At 35.3% G+C, this 21,418-nt stretch overlaps 1 protein-coding gene across 1 annotated transcript; it reads left to right on the top strand.

Moving 5' to 3' along the window:
* Window positions 1–610: 610 nt before the first annotated feature.
* LOC122587065 (abietadienol/abietadienal oxidase-like) lies at window positions 611–20,102 on the top strand. Its single transcript, XM_043759140.1, has 11 exons — window positions 611–1,266; window positions 1,359–1,403; window positions 4,163–4,487; window positions 4,773–4,926; window positions 7,894–8,132; window positions 9,876–9,878; window positions 18,100–18,195; window positions 19,090–19,168; window positions 19,347–19,468; window positions 19,564–19,691; window positions 20,012–20,102. Exons 1-11 carry the CDS (start codon window positions 611–613, stop codon window positions 20,100–20,102), a joined length of 1,938 nt encoding a protein of 645 aa, XP_043615075.1.
* Window positions 20,103–21,418: the final 1,316 nt, after the last annotated feature.

Here is a 21,418-nt window from a genome sequence, read left to right on the forward strand (position 1 = left end):
TTTACACCTATTTTTTAATAATATAAATTTTATTAATAATTATATTAAATACAAATAAAAATATATACATGATCGATTAATGCAAAATACTTAAAAAATCAAACAAAATATAGTTGCTCCGTAATAAAATTAGAACGGTCCAAGCCTCTTTCAAACATAAAAAAAATGTGGTTCATTGGTCCCCTGTTCAAGAAATGGAAAAAAGAAAACGTGCTTCACTAGTGATCAATACAGAAAAAAATTATAGTAGTCCAAAGATAATGATCGATCATTGAATATCGACATATCGTGTGGTCCAAACTTCTTACAACACCGAACAAAAATGGCTAAACTTGTTTGGACGCAAACAATAATGTTACCTATACTTCTCTACAATCCATTATGCACTAATAAATCATGCATAAATCTATACTTATCAACAATCCATTATGTATTAATAAATCATGCATTATATGTTCTACGTATATACGTATACATCTATCTATAAATAAGTGTCAAGTTGGTATGTAATTTACCACCAAATCCACCCACCCGGCCAGCAGCAGTCGATCACATAGCATTAGCTAATCACTACTCTCGTACCATACCATACATACTCGATCGAACCATAATGGCATTGCTTCCGAGCTTTTTCGTGATGCAAGCGACTTCCGGAGGCCCATACCTGAGCGTACCTGAAGATCTCCCGGCAAGTGTTCCATCGGGTTTTCTAAAATTCCATGAAAAACAAATCTGGAGTCCTCGTGCCAAGTTTGAAGCCGAGCAAGCCAAGACCGGGGATGGCACACTAGTCAACATAAGATGTTGCTACAACAACAAGTACTTAACGGTTCATAAAACCGACGATGACGGCTACTGGGTCATCGCGTCCGCAAACGAGCCACAGGAAGACCAAACAGACCCCTCATGCACCTTGTTCCAACCTCAAACAGGAGAACAAGGTCGTGTGTGTTTATTTAGTGTTGGGATGTCCAAGTATGCGACCGCCTCGACAGGCGGCGCAGATGATACGGACTGGGCCGACGGGCTCAAAATTTCGGATTCAGAGAAACTTGATTTCAACATCATTGATTGGGAAACACTAGTTGTGCTTCCATCTCAAGTTTCGTTCAAATACGAGGGCAAGTACCTTTGCTCTCGGGTGATCGAAACGACACCGTATCTTAGGTTCGAATCTGGACTGGAAGCCGAAGATCCGCTGGTGGTCCACCAGCTCTTCCCCACTTCTGACGGAAATTATCGCATAAAGGACCTCAACTCCGGAAAGTTCTGGAGGGAAGGTCCTTCCAAGTGGATACTGGATGACGGCGTCGAAGCTGACTACGAGACTTCCACATTCTCTTTCGTCAAAATAACAGACGGAGTCTTTGCTGTCCGCAGTTTGGGCAGCAAAAACTTCTGCGGTACTGGAAAACCCGAAAGTTTAGATGACGATGAAGAAGGAGAAGCTACCGAAACCGATGACGGGGAATTAACAGGCTGTTTAAATGCCTCGTATCCGGAGATAACCAGAGAGACGAGGCTGATCGTGGAAGAGCGCGTGGCAGAACGCGACATCTTCGAAATCACGTACCGCCTCTCGGAAGCCAGGATCTATAATAAAGAAGACAAACAAGTTGCCCAAGCTATTGCGTCAAATTACACAAACGAAAAAGACACATTTACCCTCACGTTATCGGCATCCGGATCAAATATCACCAAATGGACTAACGACGCGTCAGTAGCGACTCCTCCCGGAGTCAAGGTAAACTTTAAGGTTACGGCTGTTCCGGTTATCGCAACAAATGATTCGATCGAATTGTCAAATCAATATATACGCGATACACATGAATGGGGAGTGGCTGAAACAACGGAGGTTCAGAAAGAAGTAACTTACGCTACTGTGGTGCCACCGTTTACGACAGTGAAGGTGACGCTGGGGTGTTCGAAGGCGGCTTGCGATGTGCCGTTTTCGTACACCCAACGTGATGTGCTTGTAACCGGAGAGGTCGTGACCACCGTCAAGGATGATGGGATGTTTTTCGGCGTTAACCATTACGGTTTTTATGTTGTCAACAACCAAGTGTCCACGAAAGGTACGATTGATGATCAATCTGCCAACTAACTAGCAGTGATCGATATATTATCGCATCTTAATTTGTAAGATGAATCTTTTTCGTTTGTGTGATATATAAATAATGGGGTCTCTTGGTTTGTCTTAAGACTAGCGGCAGAGCCATGCGGGCAATCTCACAATATCAATAAAACTTTAAATTTTTAATATTGTTTTTATATATTTATATAGTTTAAATGTAATTGACAACCTCAGACTATTATAATTTAATTTTATGGTATAATTTTTACGCTTATTAGTATCATGAAAATTATCCGACGAATTCAAATTAGAAATTCTGACTTCGTCACTCCGCCACTGCTTGAGACTCTTTTGGATCATCGAATGTAACATCAATAATTAATATATGTATCTTTTTTTTAATATTTTTTTTTTCCAATATTGCTAATTACATGCCCTTTATCTAATGCTACATCAATGTCCATAAAAACTCAAAGTCATGCACTACTAGTAACATAAGTGACCAAAAAGTGCGGAAGCAATAAGCAATAAGAGGTGAAATTTGAATCGGTGCAATTAGAATTAGAATTATGTATATTTTAAGATGTTTGGTATGATTATATGCATGTTATATGTAATAACTTATGTAATATTAAAAGAAAAGTCCATATATAAAACTGTAATTTTTTTTAAAAGTTTTTAACAAGGGAAACTTATTTAGATTTTGTTTATCAAAAATATTTCATTTCTAAAAATTTTAATAAAGAGAATATGGTTAGTTTTGAGACTTAGTCCTTTATTATCTTCCATCATGTATGCGACATGAGAACCTTTTACATAAATCATTCCCATTCAAATATATTGATTAAAGGCTAATACACATGATGGCAAAACTGTAAATAAATCAAAAACAATAACTAGCTAATACCTATCGTCAACATAAAATATCATATTTCCCCATCCAAAATTTAAAAATATCATATATCCCCAAATCATATTTTAATAACTATTAAATATAATAAAAAGTCATTAACTATTATATTTAAGTATTATAATTACTAATATACCCTTTGGCTAACTGTTTGGGTAATCTAACCTTTTTCAAATCATACCATATTGTTCTAGTTTTGGTTCCTACAAAAGGATGCTAGTTTAAAACAAGTCAACGTAGTTCATCAGGTAGTGCACAACAACTTTCAAAGGCATATAAACTATTCACACATTTTGTATCTTTGCATCATCTTCTCAAGTCAAATCATCATTCCGGGCTATGTCTCTCCTTTAAATAATCAAATCTATACTAAAAACAAACAGTCCATCTATCAATCAATTCAAGCCTACTAAGAAAAAAGCAAACAAAATAAGATATCATATCAAACTTAGGGAGCCGACTCGAAACTCTTTGAACAAAATCAACAAACTAATATATACCATTAGTGCACAGGTAGCCAATATCTAACACTAACGGTTGCTTATTCGGAGCAAAGAAACCCAAGTAAACTATCTCATTGTCAACTTCGTTTCTAAAAATTCAAATGACTCTGCATATACTAATTCATAAACACTCTTGTATGTAAAAGCAATAATATATAGACACCTTATAACTGATATGTCTTTATAAGCTATGGAATAAGAATTAGCGGGAACTTTTGGCGATACTGTGAGGGTATTGTGGCCATATTCAAATATAAAAGATAATATTAGTGATTTTTAATATTTAATGGTAATTAAAATAGTGTTTTGGGGATCCATCATATATAGATGTTCAAAATGGGTAAATATGATATTTTAAATTGGTGGTGGGTATATGTGATATTTAGATGGGTTAGAGAGGATATATATATGAAATTCACTCTAATCAATAACCCCTCTTGTCTCATCTACCTCTTCTTCAAATCATGGATCAAGAGAAGCAAAAAGATATCCAAAAACTAATATAAAAATCCAATATAATCATCAAGTGGCACATGTGATAAAAAAAAGTATTTATATTTGGATCCAGGCAACTTATTTATATTTTTTCATTGATCCAGGCAAATTCGATCATCGATATACTTTTAAATAACTTCTCTTTATTAAAATTTGTTGCTAAAATGATGTAATTGATAGGTATGGAAAGATATTTTCATGCAATATATTTGGGAGAAGGGCAGTGGTATCAGCTGATCCCATTTTCAATAGATTTGTGATGAACAATGAAGGAAAGCTGTTCAAATCAATATATCCAAAGTTGTTCCAGGATTTGGTTGGGGCGAACGGTGTTATTGCCGCACAAGGAGATCAACACCGGAAGCTTCACACAATCGCATCAAATATGATGCGTTCTGACACACTTAAGTCTCATTTCTTGATCGATATCCAACTCGTTGTGAGACAAACTTTCATTAAGTTACCTCAAAATGAGACCGTTTTGCTTCAAGGTGTCTGCAGAAAGGTTAGATAATACAGACTTACAAAACTTTCGGCTTTGCTAAGTAAAGGGTATTTTTGAAGTTTGAAAAGCATTTTTCTATCCTAAATAAACCTCAAAATAACAGGGGTGAAGGTTCACCAGTGAGACGAGAAATACAATCAGATTTGAAATTTCTTTTTGGGGCGAATTGAAAATGTAACAACGGACACTAAACAAAAAACTTATTGAAAGTCATTCTACTACATGTGGGTATTAACTATTTTGGGTATTGCATTATGAGTCCATATTATGTGGTGTTGGTTTCAGCAGGCTATAAACCTGATGGTGAATCAATTGCTAGGGGTATCAAGCGAGACATTAGTCAGTGAAATGGCACAATTGTTCTCAGATTTTGTAGACGGTTGTCTATCTATTCCTGTGAGTTTGCCTAGATTTGCTTATCACACCGCCATGAACGTAAGTCACTCGCTCCATAAATCAACTTTTTAAACATTCATGTTATTTGACTAAAATGAGAGGCTAAATTACTCGCACATAACTCATATTAAATATCTTTTCGTTATCTATAATAATCTCAGATTATTAAAGAAACTCATATTAATGTTAATAGACCCACCAAAAGATTGGTAATGCTAGAGTAAACATCACTTGACCTCATTTCTCGTCAAGAGAGTGCTTTTATTTTGCACTAGGTGAAGATCAGATAGAATTTCTCTTAACCATAAACTCATAAAGCTTTATTTTTTGCTGCAATCGCAGCAATAAACTCTGCTTCTACAGTTTATTGAGCTACCGTTTCTTGTTTTTGTCGAATTCCATGAGATTATACCAGAAACTATTGTGAAACAACAGCCTGAAATATTTTTCATATTAGTAGATCCACCCCAAATTACAATATGAGAAACCAACCATCTTAAAGTCTTAATTTCTTTTAAACTTGACACCACCATAGATGGAACTTAATAGGGGCAAGGAGGGGTTCCAGCCCCTCCAAAATTTTATTCGTTATCAGTTATGTACTAGATTTGGAAAAGTTTTAAATAAGCTTTTGTTAGTCCAACTGGTGATGGAGTATTATACAATGCATTTCTCTTGTTTTTGGCGGAGGTTCAAAACGTACCATGTTCTATTTCTATATACTTTTTATCTATTTCATAAGTGGCTCGATCCATTTTCTTATATTTCATTGCAGCCTCCAAATCTATTTTAACCTTTCATATATATATATATATATATATATATATATATCTATTTCATTTATAATTTACTATATGCATGATGATTGATGATAGATTATAATATAAATCACTTATAAGACATATACTTAACTACCTGTATTGTTTGTTTAGTTATCCAAATATAGATCTAAAGTGATGGTTATACAAATATAGATAGAAAGTGATGATGAGTATATCAACAAACTAAATAACCCTAAAATTACGTTTAATATGCGATGCATCAAATGATGTTGACCCCTCCAAAAAAAAATTTCAAGTTCCACAACCAAGACTTAAGAGTTTCCTTAATGAATCTTAATACCCTTTTTGCAGATTTTAAGTGCACTTCACTTAGACAATTTATAAACAAAGATAAGTCACTTACCCCATATAGAATTTCAGGTCTTGTTGTTGTAAGATACATTAAGCAACCAATTAAGCTTACAAGTATAATGACCCTCATCAAGACATCAACTTTATCAACAACGTTTCTTTACTCAGCTTTTGCTTTTGGCCCATTGGTGTAGTGGTGGCTTTGCAATCTCTATTCAAATATTTTCAAAATTTCTCCTACATACTTCTTTTGATAGATAGATACTTGTTTTTGGCTTTGATGGACTTCCATTATGAGAAAGTAAGACATAAGTCCAAGGTAAGTCATTACAAAAGCTTGCATCATTTCTTTCCTGAACTATGCAATCATTTGTCACAGAGAAATCATCAACATAGACAAACTCAATAACTCAATAAGTATACAACCGCCATTTTCTTTAACATAAAGAGTAGCTTCGTAGAAGCTTCTCATGAATTCTATGCTGAACCTAGCTTTTGGAGATTGCTTTATGCCCCGGAGAGCCTTCTTGAGTCGATAAACTTTATCCTCTTCCCCTGTACAATGAAACTAACAAGTTGTTTAATGTAAACTTCATCAAACAATGCTATATTGAGTCTTCATCTTTGTTCCACGTTGTCTTCTTTTGTCTACACCTGTAACACGTGACACACCCACATATATGTATGCATACATATACAACAGTGATTAATTTTTGTTTTTATTATAGCAATATATGCATTGTTGATTAAGTAAAAACCAAGTTACATCTGAATAATGGGTAAGCAAGCAACAAGTTGCGCTGCTATCCCTTTTTGAATCGAAAAACTTATTCTACTAAATACAAATCCCTATATCCTCGGGCTTTATGTGTCTTTGTGGACCACCTTCTGCACCCGCTCTAAAAAACGAACCGCCTCTGGGATCCAAATGTGTCGAAGGCAAACGGAATGAACACGTGCTGATTCTCTAAACATATTGCCTCATGCTTAGCAACCTTCCTAGCTTCCGTTTTCAAAACAGCCTAGCCCGAAACGAATTGAAGCCAGTAAACCATTGTCCCGCAGGGTTTAATTAAAAACAAAAAACAAAACTAGCCGTCGAAGGGGGTAAATCCTTCAATTGTCACACACCACTCACTCTACCACTCGCGTGGTTCTACCACCCAAACCAAAGCCAGAATGTGTTAAAGGGGTGTTCCAAATGGACACCGCATGGACCACTCACCCTTAATCCATACGATGCCAACCCCCTGAACCGCTATACTTAGAAACTAACAATCGTTGGCAACGTTTCTATTGACTATGAGATACAAGCCTTATTTTGTTTACAATAGGTTTGTTGGCCTAAGGTCCAAACCCGAATTGCCTTATATAGATTGACCTAACTATTCTCAACTATTTAAAGAGTTTTGACCCATTATGCATAATCTGACTTTGACTAACGATTTTGACATTATAAGTCTTCCAACATTTTTAGCATTTAAGTCTTCCAACATTATTAGCATTTAGCTAGCTTTGTTTCGCACAACCATCTAACAACAATGATTAATCTGTCTTTTGACCTGTTTTGACTGCTTCCCAAAGTGTTGTTCTTGGAGATCATTGATTTCTCTTCCGCCAAACAAACGTTAGCCAAAGGACAGAACTAGGACAAATGAAAACTATAGACATGCCTATTCTAACTACATTTCGAAGGGATGGAAATTGATAAAATGATACTAATATGATTATATCCGTAAAGGTTGCATGCTTCTAAGTGTCAAGAACTATATGCATAATCTGGTCCTCATAAATAATACAAACAAGTCTTAACCAACAAACATGTTTGATAAAGTTATCTGTTAAAGTATTGCTATTTGTTTCTACACGCAGGCAAGAAAAAAATATAATTAAAAAGATCAATAAGATTATATTTGATTCCAGAAAGGGTGATGATACTAATAATGGTGATGGTGGGTTGGTCGGGAGACTTGCGAGGGAGGGATGCCTCCCCGATGATGCAATTTCCGACTTCATCATCAACCTCATATTTGCTGGAAACGAGACAACAGCTAAAACCATGCTTTTCGCCATATATTTCTTGACTAGTTCTTCAGATGCCTGTGATAAAATATTGGTATGTTTTCTTCTTAACCTGTACTATCCATTTTAAAAAACTTTAACACATACAATGCATGTTTTTTGTATCCACAATAATGTCATTTGCTTCTAATTCTGTTTGATATAATTGAATAATTGATCAACTTACTACTGTCATTTGCGTTTATTTATTCCGTTCTACAATCACTACAAGAAATTCAGCATTTCGAGACGACATAAGTCGTCTCCAAAAGCCCAAAAGTCGTCCCCAATTACATATCTCCACGACATTTGAGACGACATATGTCGTCTTCAAATCCTGGTGAGCTAAAGTTTTTGGAGACGACATTGTGACGACAAAAATGGCCACCACACGGAGAAAAGAAAATAGAAAATGGAATTTGAAAAACCTTTGGAGACGACAATGTCATCTCCGAAAGTTTTAAATATTTTAAGTTAAAATTATAATATAATTTAATTATAAAATATAAAATACATTTAGAGACGACTTTGTCGTCACCAAATGTTGAATAATGACGTCATAAATTTTTTACCAATGTCGTCTCGAAAAGTCTTTGGAGAGGACAATGTCGTCTCCAAAGGTGAAATATTTGGCCAGGTTTTTGCTGTTTTTGCCGATTTCCACCCGGTTTTTCCGGGCAATTTGCCATTAACTGAACTTGTTTCTTACACCTGTATTCTACCATCTGTTATCACAAACAAATCCAAAATCAACACAAATTACCTAATAATTAATCCGAACATGAAACATAAGTTTAATACCATCCAACAAAAGCCTAAAGTCATCAAGTCTACCAACAAAAGCCTAAGATGAAGCTTACCAACAAAAGACTAACCTGATCGGATCTAACATCAACAAAAGCCTAAAAACACGCACCGTATGTGCAAGTTATAACAAGTAGTTCTAAGAAGTTTAACATTTCATAACCTAATAACATTACTAAAATTCATCGTCATCCTCATCCTCCGAGTCGTCATCCTCATCCTCCGAGTGCTGGTCTCCTTCGTCCTCGTCCATGTCCTCACCTTGTTCCTCTTCTTCGTCCTCAGCCTGGTCTACCTCCTTGTCAACACGAGGAGGAATCTGGATACCTGCATTACATAGAGCTTGGTATATTGGTCCAATTTCAGAACTCACTTCAGCTCTCACCTTTGCCAAGATCTCATCAACTTGTGCTTGTGTGTATGTCTTCTTAGTGGTCGGGGAGCTTGACGAAGATATATATCCAGATTTGGGCAGCTTCTGGCCTATCCCACGAGACCAGCCATGACGGTCTCCAAGAACTTCCGTCACAATGTCAAAATCAGTCAAATTCGCATGTTGTGGATCCTTTCTCATTTCAGTCATTTTGTTTGGCATAGTTACAACACAGTAGTACGTAATTACAAGAGTGTTCTATATATATATATATGTGTATATATATATATATGTGTGTGTGTGTGTGTGTATAACAAAGGTGGAGCTAGGATTTTAAGTTGAGGGGGGCTTACTTTATACCAATTAGTACTACATAAAAACCGATTAACATACTAACATATATATTATTATTATAAAGACAAATCTAAACAAAACATACAAGATGGTAAGTTTTTAATTTTGCAAAAACAGATCTTTATAGTTGTTAACGTTCAAGAATTCATCCGAAATTAGATTTTTATATAAAGTTTATTAGTACTTAAAATTAAAAATAAAAAAAATCAGATTATCATCAATGATAAAAAAAACACATAGACGACTGTACAACCCTAATTATGTAAGGAGGTAAATCTACTACCATTTCATTACAGAATAAATTCGTTTGAACAGGGGAAAGGTTTTATTAAAACTAATAAATCGACTACAGGGTAAAAAAAGAGAAAGGGAACATATGATTGTAAAAAAAGAGAAAAGGGTAAACAAAGCTTCCTACTTGTGAAGCTTTGTTAGATGCTTAATCATGAATCTAGTTTTTTTACTTTTATGAACAACCCCTATATCTATTTTTGTTGATTAAAAAAAAAGGCTCTGATTGACAGGGGCTCAACATTGATACAAGTATAACTAATTACTTACGTAAAACTCCTCGGCCTCACGCTCAGTAAACACGCCTTTTTTGGTTCGCAATCGACGATACTCAGCAATTGGTGATGCCCGCTATAACACATGAAATTAATCTAAAGTTAATATATTTATTTTTTCATACAAGTCTATGTCACAACCATACTTTAATGTTAGAACTTACATTCTTGAATCTTATCTGAGCCATATTATTTCGACCATGGCGTACTTTGATCTTTTGCTTAGCACGACAACCTATGTTGGCACGTGAGCGTGACTAAAATGCATTTGATGTCCTGAACTTTATGAACCTGTGCCATTTAGATAAGTTAGCCATGAAAAAGTAAAATTGTATAAGTATGAAAGTATGTATGTGTGAAAGTTTTACCTTTCCCATTCAGTCGACGGCATGTTAGGCGGTGGAGTGACCTTCAGCTCCTCAAGCTTTGTCATTCCTCCTCTTTTATCAAACTAAGTTTTGCCAAAACGATGCTTCTGGCACTTGTACAACCTAGAACAGCTTATAGATATCCCCACCTCGACGTCTATGGGTGGCTCATGGTGAAGGTAGTCACCGACATCAAAGTATGTCTGTACGTAAAACGACACGATTAGATTATTGTATATATTTTTAATAAACTTACAACATTAAACTAAAAACACTTAACCTCCAGTTCAAGCCACATGGTGCTCTTGTGCTCCTCTGGTATCTCCCTCCATGAAGCATAGTGATATCGGATCCGAGATACGATGGTCCCCAGCAGGGTGTTAAATTGGTTTGAGTTATCACCAATAGGAATCAGAGTTCCTCTCCCATTCTTTTCAAAATGGATCTCTAACTCGGTTCCTTTCGGCAAGTAACCCACTTTTGCCTTCAAACCCTTGTTTCGGGTCCGACCTCGGCCCTTTGTTTGAGCTGCAAATTTAAGTTAAACAGATTAGTATTACAAGCAATCAAATTTAGGTAAACAAAATATAGAATAATTTGTCATACCGCTCGCCTGGCATGCAGCTGGAAGTTGTGAACCACTAGTACCACCATTCAAAGGATGGCCACCACAATTCCTTGCATGTGACATATGTGCCACTCCTGCCATCTACAGAAAAAATACACGTATATGGACATACACCCAAAACAAGCATCAATATTTAAAAGAGTCATCACACAATTAAAACAAGCATTAATGTATCCATTTAATACATGATTGAAAGAAAAATACAAGCATTAACGATTTAACACATTAGATAATTAAAAGAAAAATACAAGCATTAAGATCAATTTGATTCATCACTAATATTAGGGTGCATTTCGCCTTCATCATCCACATCATCATCTGTGTCGGCATCTGTGTTGTCTACATCATCATCGTCATCCATGGCAGAAGCTTGGTCAACTTCCATTGCTTCACCTCGACTCAAATTCGTATGTGTCAAATCATCCATGGCAGAAGTTTGTTCAGCATCCATTACTTCACCTCGACTCAAATTCGTATGTGTTAAATTATCTAAGTTAGCAGATAACGAAATATCAGATGAAGTGCTGTCATGTATAAAATCTATTTCGTTATCTCCCGCGATATCTCGCTCCCAAATTTTACGATGATGAACTTCTTGGACGACCTTCCAATATTTGCTTGAATCACCTCTTCTTTTGACTGGGTCATCGATGTAGAAGATTTGATTTGCCTGTGATGCAAGAATGTATTGGTTGTCTTTATACCATTTGGATCGAGTACAAATACTAGTTATGTTATCCTTAGTGACACAACCTCGTGTATCGGTTTTGTACCATTTACATAAAAACAATACAACCTTTCAGTCACTAATATAACATAACTCTAGAATTTCTTCCAAAACACCATAGTCCTTTACTCCATTTGAATCAATTGTTGAAACTCCACTGTTCTGAGTTGTTCAACGTAAATCTCGACTATGAACCACAAATCTTACACCGTTAACTATGCATGCAACGTAAGAGTATATATGTAATGGTCTATTTGCCAAAGCAAGTAACTCATCACTACAACGAGATTTGTCAGCAACTCGCAAATGTTTGATCTATAAAAAACAAGGCTATACAAGATTAGACATAATACAATGTTATTAGACAGGGTCACCTAATGTGTGCATACACTTAACCTTTCCTTAAACCAGCGAGGAAATTCTGTTTGTAAGTTAGTCCGAGGTGGCATTTCATTGGTAAATTCACTATAAATGGAGGAAAGATATGAGTATAATCCTATAAAAGATAAAGCACGAAAAGAAGGATAAAAGAAACACTCACGTCTTGTAATCGTCGATCTCAGAACTGTTGTTAAGTACAAACCAATTTATCTTTGTTTGAAGTGTGTAATCCAACTGCGTTTCATCACCATTACTGATAGGTGTACATACTGATTTGAAGACGTAAAACTCCCGTGCAGGAACCGGAGCATCCTCATTTCTCTCTAGCCGGTTAAATCTTGTTTCGACACCTTCAAGATACCTTGAACAAAAAGTCAAGGCTTCGTTTGCAACATACCCCTCGGCAAAAGAACCTTCAGGCCTAGCTTTATTTCTGACATAATTCTTCAACTTTTTCATGTATCTTTCAAATGGATACATCCACCTCATGTAAACAGGCCCACCTTGAATAGCCTCTTCAGGCAAATGCATAACCAAATGAATCATTATGTCAAAAAATGAAGGAGGAAAAATTCTCTCAAAAGAGCACAATATTTTAATCACTTTGGCTTGAGCTTTTTCCATGTCAGATTTCATCAAGGTTCGAGCACAAAGTTGCTTAAAGAAAAAACAAAGCTCAATTATTGGTGTTAGCTATTTGTGGATCTAAGTACGCTTGAACACCGACTGGAAGCAATCGTTGCATCATTATATGATGGTCATGAGACTTCAACCCAGCTAATTTTCTATCATTATCGATTACTTTATGTTTAAGGTTCGAGCCAAAGCCATCTGGCAATTTGACTCCCTTAATGAATTGACAAAAAAGCTTTCTGTCAGGAACTGAGAAAGAGTATTGGGGATGAGGTTTCTTGACCTTGCCGTGATTGGAAGTACGAAGCCACAATTCAGGTCGGATATTCCACTCTTTTAACACCATTCTTGCTTTATTAGTGTCTTTTGATTTTTCCTTATGCATTAACAAGGTATTCAACAAACTCTCACAAACATTTTTCTCGATATGCATTACATCTAAGTTATGTTTCAACTGAAGAAAAGGCCAATATTCAAGCTCGAAGAAAATAGAACGCTTAGTCCAGTTCAATTCAACTTCTGAATCACGTTTTCTCTTCTTACCCCCGAAGAGAGGATGTTTCCCCGGAATATTACACGGCAACTTATTAACTTGTTCTAAGATTTGGGCATTGCTTTTTCTTTTAGGAGGTGGTCTATTATCTATCATACCATTGAATAATTTGTCTATTCTCCATTTGTGACCCTCGGGTAGCCATATTCTATGACCCACATAAGCTGTTTTCCCATGCACACGACAAGATGAAGTGTCAACATTACATGGTGGGCATGCTTTGTAACCTTGGCCACTCCAACCAGACAAACTACTACGAGCAGGAAAATCATTGATGGTCCATAAAAGCATGGCACGCATTGTGAAAGAACTGTTTGTAGTAGCGTCATTCGTTTCGACTCCCACTGACCATAGACTTTTCAATTCATTAATCAATGGCCGCAAAAAAACATCCATGGCCTTCCCAGGTGATTGAGATCCAGGAATTAACAATGTCAGCATGAATGAAGACTCTTTCATGCACAACCAGGGTGGCGTATTATATGTGGTCAATATGACTGGCCACATACTACAAGATACACTCGTGTTGCCAAATGGATTGAAACCATCAGCAGCCAACCCTAATCTAACATTTCTAGGTTCACTGGCAAAATCTGGATACCTTGCATCAAAATCTTTCCATGCGGTACCATCCACCGGATGACGCATCTTACCGGCTTCCGTACATTGTCCAGTCGCATGCCAAGTCATAAACGGTGCAGTGTGTCTTGAGTTATATACACGCTTTAGCCGTGGAGTCAATGGAAAATAACGCATCACCTTGTGAGGAATTTTCTTCCCTTTGGTGTTTTTGTCTTTCCATCTACTTTCAGAACATGTCGGACAAGTTTCCTTTTTTTTGTCCTCGCCCCAGAATATACAACAATCGTTCTTACAAACATCGATCATTTCATATCCTAATCCAACCTTTCTCATTGTCTTCCTAGCCTCATAGTGTGACACAGGGATATCAGCATGAGGAAATGAAAAACGAAGAATTCCTAACAGATGGTCAAACGATGTATCGGTCCATTTATGAATTGCTTTTGCATGACTCAACTTTGCCAAAAAGTCCAACGAAGACACCCATTTACTACCCAGGTATAAGTCGGTACCAGCAAGTGTAAGTAACTCAGCAAGTTCGTCATTTGTCGTTGGCTCATTAGTGTCCGTAGTATTCGTGTTATCTGGCAATCTCCTGGCTAACATCGGCGAGAAAATCATGTAATTGGTTTGTTGTTTGAGGTATGACGGGTTGTCTTGGCAGAACCAGTGGTTCGCCATGCCACGTCCAGGTCGTGTAAGTTCTGCACCAACCAAGTTCTTGTATGTTCCTTTCTATGTTTGGTAACTCCAGCCAAGTAAGGTTATCACAGTCCTCATATGGACAGTCCTCATATGGGCATCTACATCTACTGTAGTCATTCATGTAGTCCTTACACCTCTCAATAAATGCGGTGAGACCATACCAAAATTCATCAGACTCGCGATCAATTAAAGTAGTCCAACTCATATCAATTGACATTACTGTGTAGTGTGTACATACAAATTAATTAGCGTTCAAAATCATATTAATGTACATATGCAACTCGTTAATCAATACATGAATACAAGGCATATAATCATTTATACAAGGCATACATACGTTATATATGAACAATGATACATACATACTCATACACATAAGAGGTAGATAAAGGAAGCTTACGAGTATTAGAGAGAAAGATGGAATGAAAGAAAGAAGAAAAGAAATTTAGAACTGCGCTAATAAACAGCCACAGTGTCAACAGCAATCTATCATACAAAATATAAACCAACTTAGCAAAAAAGATACATACATAAAGATGGACAAGTAGAATATAAATATAATTCTGAAATTATTAAATATATCAAAAAATATATTTTTATTTTTAATATTATATATATAAATATGTGTAAAAGAGTTACAAGAAAGGAAGAAAGAATGCCGGTGGTGGTGGTTGATGGCAGCACCGATGGAAGAAAGCAGTGGTGGAGGAGAGCAGCGACGGTGGTGGTTGGAAACTATATAAAGAAAAAGCATAACAAAGTTAATAACAACAATAACAAAGAAATCTCTTATTTATACCACTAAATATAAAAACCTTACAAGAAAAAGGTAAAGAAACGGCGGCGGCAGCGGTGGTGGATACTGTGGTGGGTTGCAACGGCAAACGACGGAAGAAGGAAGAAGAAGTGGTGGTTGGAGGGTTGTAACTGAAGATAGGTGGTGGAACGGTCGTTTATTCGGTTCCTTGCATTGAATCGCCGGAGAGGGTTTATGTGGGGTGAAACAAAGTTTTGATTGTAATGAAGATGGAGATCTAGATCTGCCGCCACTTTCTTTCCTTTATTTCCCACCACTTTTAATTATTATTAGTATTTCTATATTAATAGTTTATTATTAATATTTTTATTTTGATATCAATAATAGTTATAGTTATTAATGTTATCTTAAGTTTATAATTAATATTTAAGTTATTTAAAAAATCTTTGTTATGATTTATAATTTTTAAGTTATATTTATTAATATCTTTATTTTTCTATAAAAATTGTTAGTAGTTTTATTTATGTTTATTATTGTCATTGTTAATTACAATACTGATTTGAAAAGAAAAATGAAAACTAAAAGGCCGATCTTGTGTATCTATAAAATATTTCTCAATTATATGTGTGGTCTAACGAGTCAAGTATGTCACCACAACTCAATTCATCGATAAGTATGAATGTATGTATACATATATAGATGTTGTTGTTTACCTTTCAACGGTTTTATTTTTAATGTTCATTTTATTATTTGGCTTATTAAACAAAAATATTTGTTATGTCTAATTGTGTATAGATAGACCTGATGAGCCGTATATGTTCGTCACCCACTCGAATGACCTATTAGGCCAATTATGTAATCGTTTAGACCTAATGACTCAATTATGTATATAACTTGTGTTTTTGGGCCTATTAGCCCAATACGTTCACCGATTATATAAACAGGCCAAACGGCCAATATGTGTTCTTCTTTCGCTCGAATGGTCATGTTGGGTCAATTATGTGTTCATTTAAACCTAAAGGTTCAAGTATGTATATAACTTGTGTATTTAGCCCTATTGGTCCAATACGTTCGCCAATTGTATCAATGGTCAAAGGACCCATATGTGTTCTTCTTTCACTTGAACCTATTAGACCCTTTGCCCCTTAATCGTATGTTTGTAAATATAATATAACTACATACGTACATATATTCAGCTCATCTAAATGTATGTGTACTTGGGTCTATTTAGTCCAATACGTTCATCAATTGTGTCGATGGGTCATATGTGTTCGTCTTTCCGTTGAGTGAGTCTATTGCGTCTTAAGCCTCGTTTAATGTCTCGTATGGGCTTACCGACCCACACAACTTAGATTCGGTTTAGCTCAAAGTCAATTGGCCTCTTGCCCTAAATAGATAGTTACACTACGTACATATATTTAGTACTTATAGGTATTTTTATATATGGCTCATGAATCGTCTTAGTATTTATAGCTCACATCATATAGAACTCATCCTCAATAAGTCATCATTTTCACATATATATCATAAAAAACTCATGCCCGCTACATATATACTACCTACGTACACACATTTAGTATATGTTAATGTATACATGACTTATATGCATGAATTATATGTATACATGTATATATAACAAGAAAGATATCTATATATAAACATATATATCATGTTAGATTTTAAATAATTAAATATGATATAATATATTAATAACATTGCTTAAAGAGGTTAATCAATATATATAAATTAAAATTCTATGTATAATGTATAAATACTATTAAGTGTTTAACAATATATTATGGATATACATAAAATATATGTATAATATGTGTGTAAAACTTTTGGCAACGACATTGTCGTCTCCAAATGATTTTCACATGGATTTTTAATTAATTGTGATATTCTTTTTCACATTTAAAAGTAATCAAAAAGACTTATTTTTTGAAAATTTTCTTTGTCGTCTCCAAAAGTTTGGAGGGAATTTTTTTAAGTATGGAGGCAAAAGATAAATTAAAAAATTTAAGGGGAATTTTTTTGGAGACGACATGTTTAGCGGGACATTTATTCAATCCGGCGGGAAGCAAAGCAAAAAAAATATTTGGGGAAAATATTTGGAGACGACAATGTCGTCTCCAAAAGTTTAGAGGGAAATTTTTTTCACTTGGAGGGAACAAAAAAAAATCAAAATTATTCTGAAAAAACATTTGGAGACGACATTGTCGTCTCAAAAAGGTTAATATTTTTTAATTCTTTTTTGGCATTAAAAGTAAATGAAAATGTAATTATATATTTTCTTTGGAGACGACTTAAGGACGACAATGTCGTCTCAAAACTTTTTTTGACCAAAAAAGTCAAAAAACAACTTTTTTTTGTCTTTTAGTGACTTTTGGAGACGACAATATGTGTCGTCTTGAAAACTTGTTGGTCTCCTAAAGCCAAAATTCTTGTAGTGAATCCCTATAGTAATATGGTAAACTCTTATCTAACATACAAAATTTTGTATAATCATTGTAGATATACTTGGGTGAAGCATTGTAAACCTTGATCCATGTACTATATGTGTCGCGTTTGTATTGTTTATTTGTATGTAGGAGCACCAAAACATAAGGAACAGCAGGCTCGAATTAGGTGGTGAAATTGACATGTTAACTTGGGAAGATTACAAATCGATGTCATTTACTCAACATGTAAGTTTGCATACTTATATCCCTTTCATTTTCTTCTTGTGTTAATGTAGTATTATATTTGATTTTTCTACTTTGTTTCAACTTATATGGTAAACTTATCACTAAAAAGAAATGTACAAAGCTGTATGAATATGATATGTATAAGTTTTATACAGTCCAAAAAGAAACTACCAACCTCCAGTATCAATAATATGTTTTTAAACATTGATTAGTTTGATACACATGTAATTAAGAAGCACTCTCACCCGTCTTTGTTTTAATGATAATCTCCGGTTGGATACTTTCCAAAAAGTGTACTCTGTATATATGTATATATTACATATGGGGTGGGTTAGATTAGGGACTCGTTAAATTAGGGACCATTAGGGACATGTAAGTAATGGTCCCTAATTTACACGTGTAAGTTAGAATTTACACATGTGTAAGTCGTGGTGGCGGTGGTCGTCGTCGTCAGAGGATCATGGTGGTAATGGTCCCTAATTTACACGTGTAAGTTAGAACTTACACATGTGTAAGTCGTGGTAGCGGTGGTCGTCGTCGCCAGAGGATCATGGTGGTGGTAGGAGATGATGGTGCTGGTGGTGGTGACGGTGGTTGCATAACTTACACATGTGTAAGTTGTACTTACACATGTGTAATTCGTGGTGACGGTGGTCGTCGTCGCCGTTGCCGAATGATCATGGTGGTGGTCGGAGATGGTAGGTGGTGGTGGTGGTGGTCGGAGATGGTGAAAAATGAATGATTGAGAAGTGTCCCTAATGGTCCCTAAAATAAGGAGTCCTCAATTTAACTTTTCCCTATTGCATATACATTACTTTATAATTTATGGTTACATACATACAACTAAAACTAGAAGTTTAATTTCTTGAGAACTTTTGTGACAACTTGAGGCAGGTAATAGATGAAACTCTTCGATTAGGTGGTATTGCGATTTGGCTAATGAGGGAAGCAAAAGAAAATGTAGAATATCAGGGTACGTTTTTTGGTTTGTTAACTTCATTAGAATTACATTATAAAACATAAAACCTGGCCCATGTTATATACTACATACAATTGATCAAACTCGTATCAGTTTATTGTTAGTTCTTGTTAATTCGCTATACTTGGTTAATAAATTTGTATAAATTTTACTTAGAATTATAACATTTCAGATTACGTCATCCCAAAAGGTAGCTTTGTGGTTCCATTTATCTCAGCAGTTCATCAAGACCCGAATATCTATGAAGGAGCAACTACCTTCAATCCTTTTAGATGGATGGATCCTGGAAACCATGTTAGTAATTATATGTTTTTCTTCCGTATACCTTTTCCGTATATGTGTTTTTTTTATATAAAGCTAAGAAATGTAATAATGTGGATTGATTAAAGGACAAGAGAAGTTGGAGAACTAGTCCATTTTACTCTCCTTTTGGAGGAGGAGCTCGCCTGTGTCCTGTCGCAGAGTTGGCTCACGTGCAAATTGCGCTTTTTTTGCATTACTTTGTGACTTTTTACATGTGTCTTTTCATTTTCCAAGTTTTGATCTTAGTTATTATGAGCAACACATGGACAGTACAAGAAAAAGAGGTTTTTGTAATGACGCATGTTGTCGTCATAAGTTAATCTGACTTTCGAAGTCAAAAAGCAGTTTTGTGTTGGCATTTAGCAACTATCCAGCGACATCATTTTGTCTTCACGAAAAAAACCTCTCAAAGCGTTGTTTCTTGTAGCGACATATTTTCACATATATAGATGTATATATGCACATATAATAGTATTGTGTGTAGAGATATGTATGTGTATATAAAGAATCTAATAGGTAATCTACATGTTTCAGGTGGAGGCAAGTTAAGGAGGATAACATGTCTTTCTTCCCATTGGCTAGATTGGTTAATGGATTCCCAATTCATCTTACCAAAATAATATAACACATCGTATATATATATGTGTGTGTGTCTACGTGTATGTATAAAAACTATTTAGCTAATAATTTCATGATATGTTGTTTTTTAACTTTTAACAAGAACGACGATGTTCATAAAATATTAAATTGCTTCATTCTGTTTGAGCTCTGTATTCATAAAAGATTTATGATATTAGCTGACTATTTCAGAGTTTCCTTCTTGGAAGATTGTTTTCTCTTTATTATAAACCAATCAAGTAGAAGCTTATCATCATAGTTCATTTCCTCATTTGGGCTCAACCTCATTTTCCTCATTTAACATAGTAAATTTATTAGATGTATTTGATTCACCATTACTAGTTTTATGAAATGCTTGATTTGTCTTATTATTCATTTTTGTTCTCTGCTTTTCCTTTTGTCTATACACAACTTTTGGTTTGCCTCTTTCTATTGGTTTTGCATTCTTTGTTGTCGTTATATCTTTTGTTGTACTTTTTTTTTCTTATTTCCTATGCAAACTCAACAATCCTATTCCTGTGCTTCTGCTCATCCTTTAGGCCGTCTCGTATCGGTCCCGATACTGATGGTACCGATCTCGAAATTTACCAAATATGGGTACCAATCGCGGTCCCATATAAATTGGTACGGGATTAGTACCGAATCGGTATGCGACCGGGACTTCGGTACCAAATCCCGCCTAGTACCAAGTTTATTAAAATCTCGTTAAGTTGGTTGGTTGAACGAGCGGATCGTAAGTGATGTTTTGAGTACAATATTAGACATCATATTTGATTACAAGTAGATATAAAAGACTAACTTTGAGAGTCACCAGTTTGGGAATATTACCGCTCCATCCTGACCACCCGAAGAAGATTCAGGCCAATGCATTTGATTGTCCTTGGAAAGTGCTTATGAGTTTTTGATAGTTTCACAACTTATGATGTATTGAAGATGAAAGAGCATGGGGTTATAGGCTCATGGATATAGATATAAGATGAAGATGTAGGTTATTGGACAAGAGAGTTTGTGATCGAAACAACTGAGTGGGATGCATACAACATGTAAATCAAACTAATCAAATTAATTATATATAAGTTTACAATAAAGCATATAAATCAAACTAATCAATGGATATACACTACAAGAATTTTGGCTTTTGGCGACAAGACTTTTGGCTGCGACAAAGTTTTCGTCGTCAAAAGTTAAGCACTAGTCAAAAGTCCACTAAATGACAAAACACTAGTCAAAAGTCAAAAATTTGTTTGGCGAGGATAATGTCATCGCTAAAGTCGTCACCAAAAGTATTTTAAATTTCTTTTTAGTTTTTTTCTTTTCCCGCCA

The sequence above is a fragment of the Erigeron canadensis genome, chromosome 1, assembly GCF_010389155.1.
Source record: "Erigeron canadensis isolate Cc75 chromosome 1, C_canadensis_v1, whole genome shotgun sequence".
NCBI lineage: Eukaryota > Viridiplantae > Streptophyta > Magnoliopsida > Asterales > Asteraceae > Erigeron > Erigeron canadensis.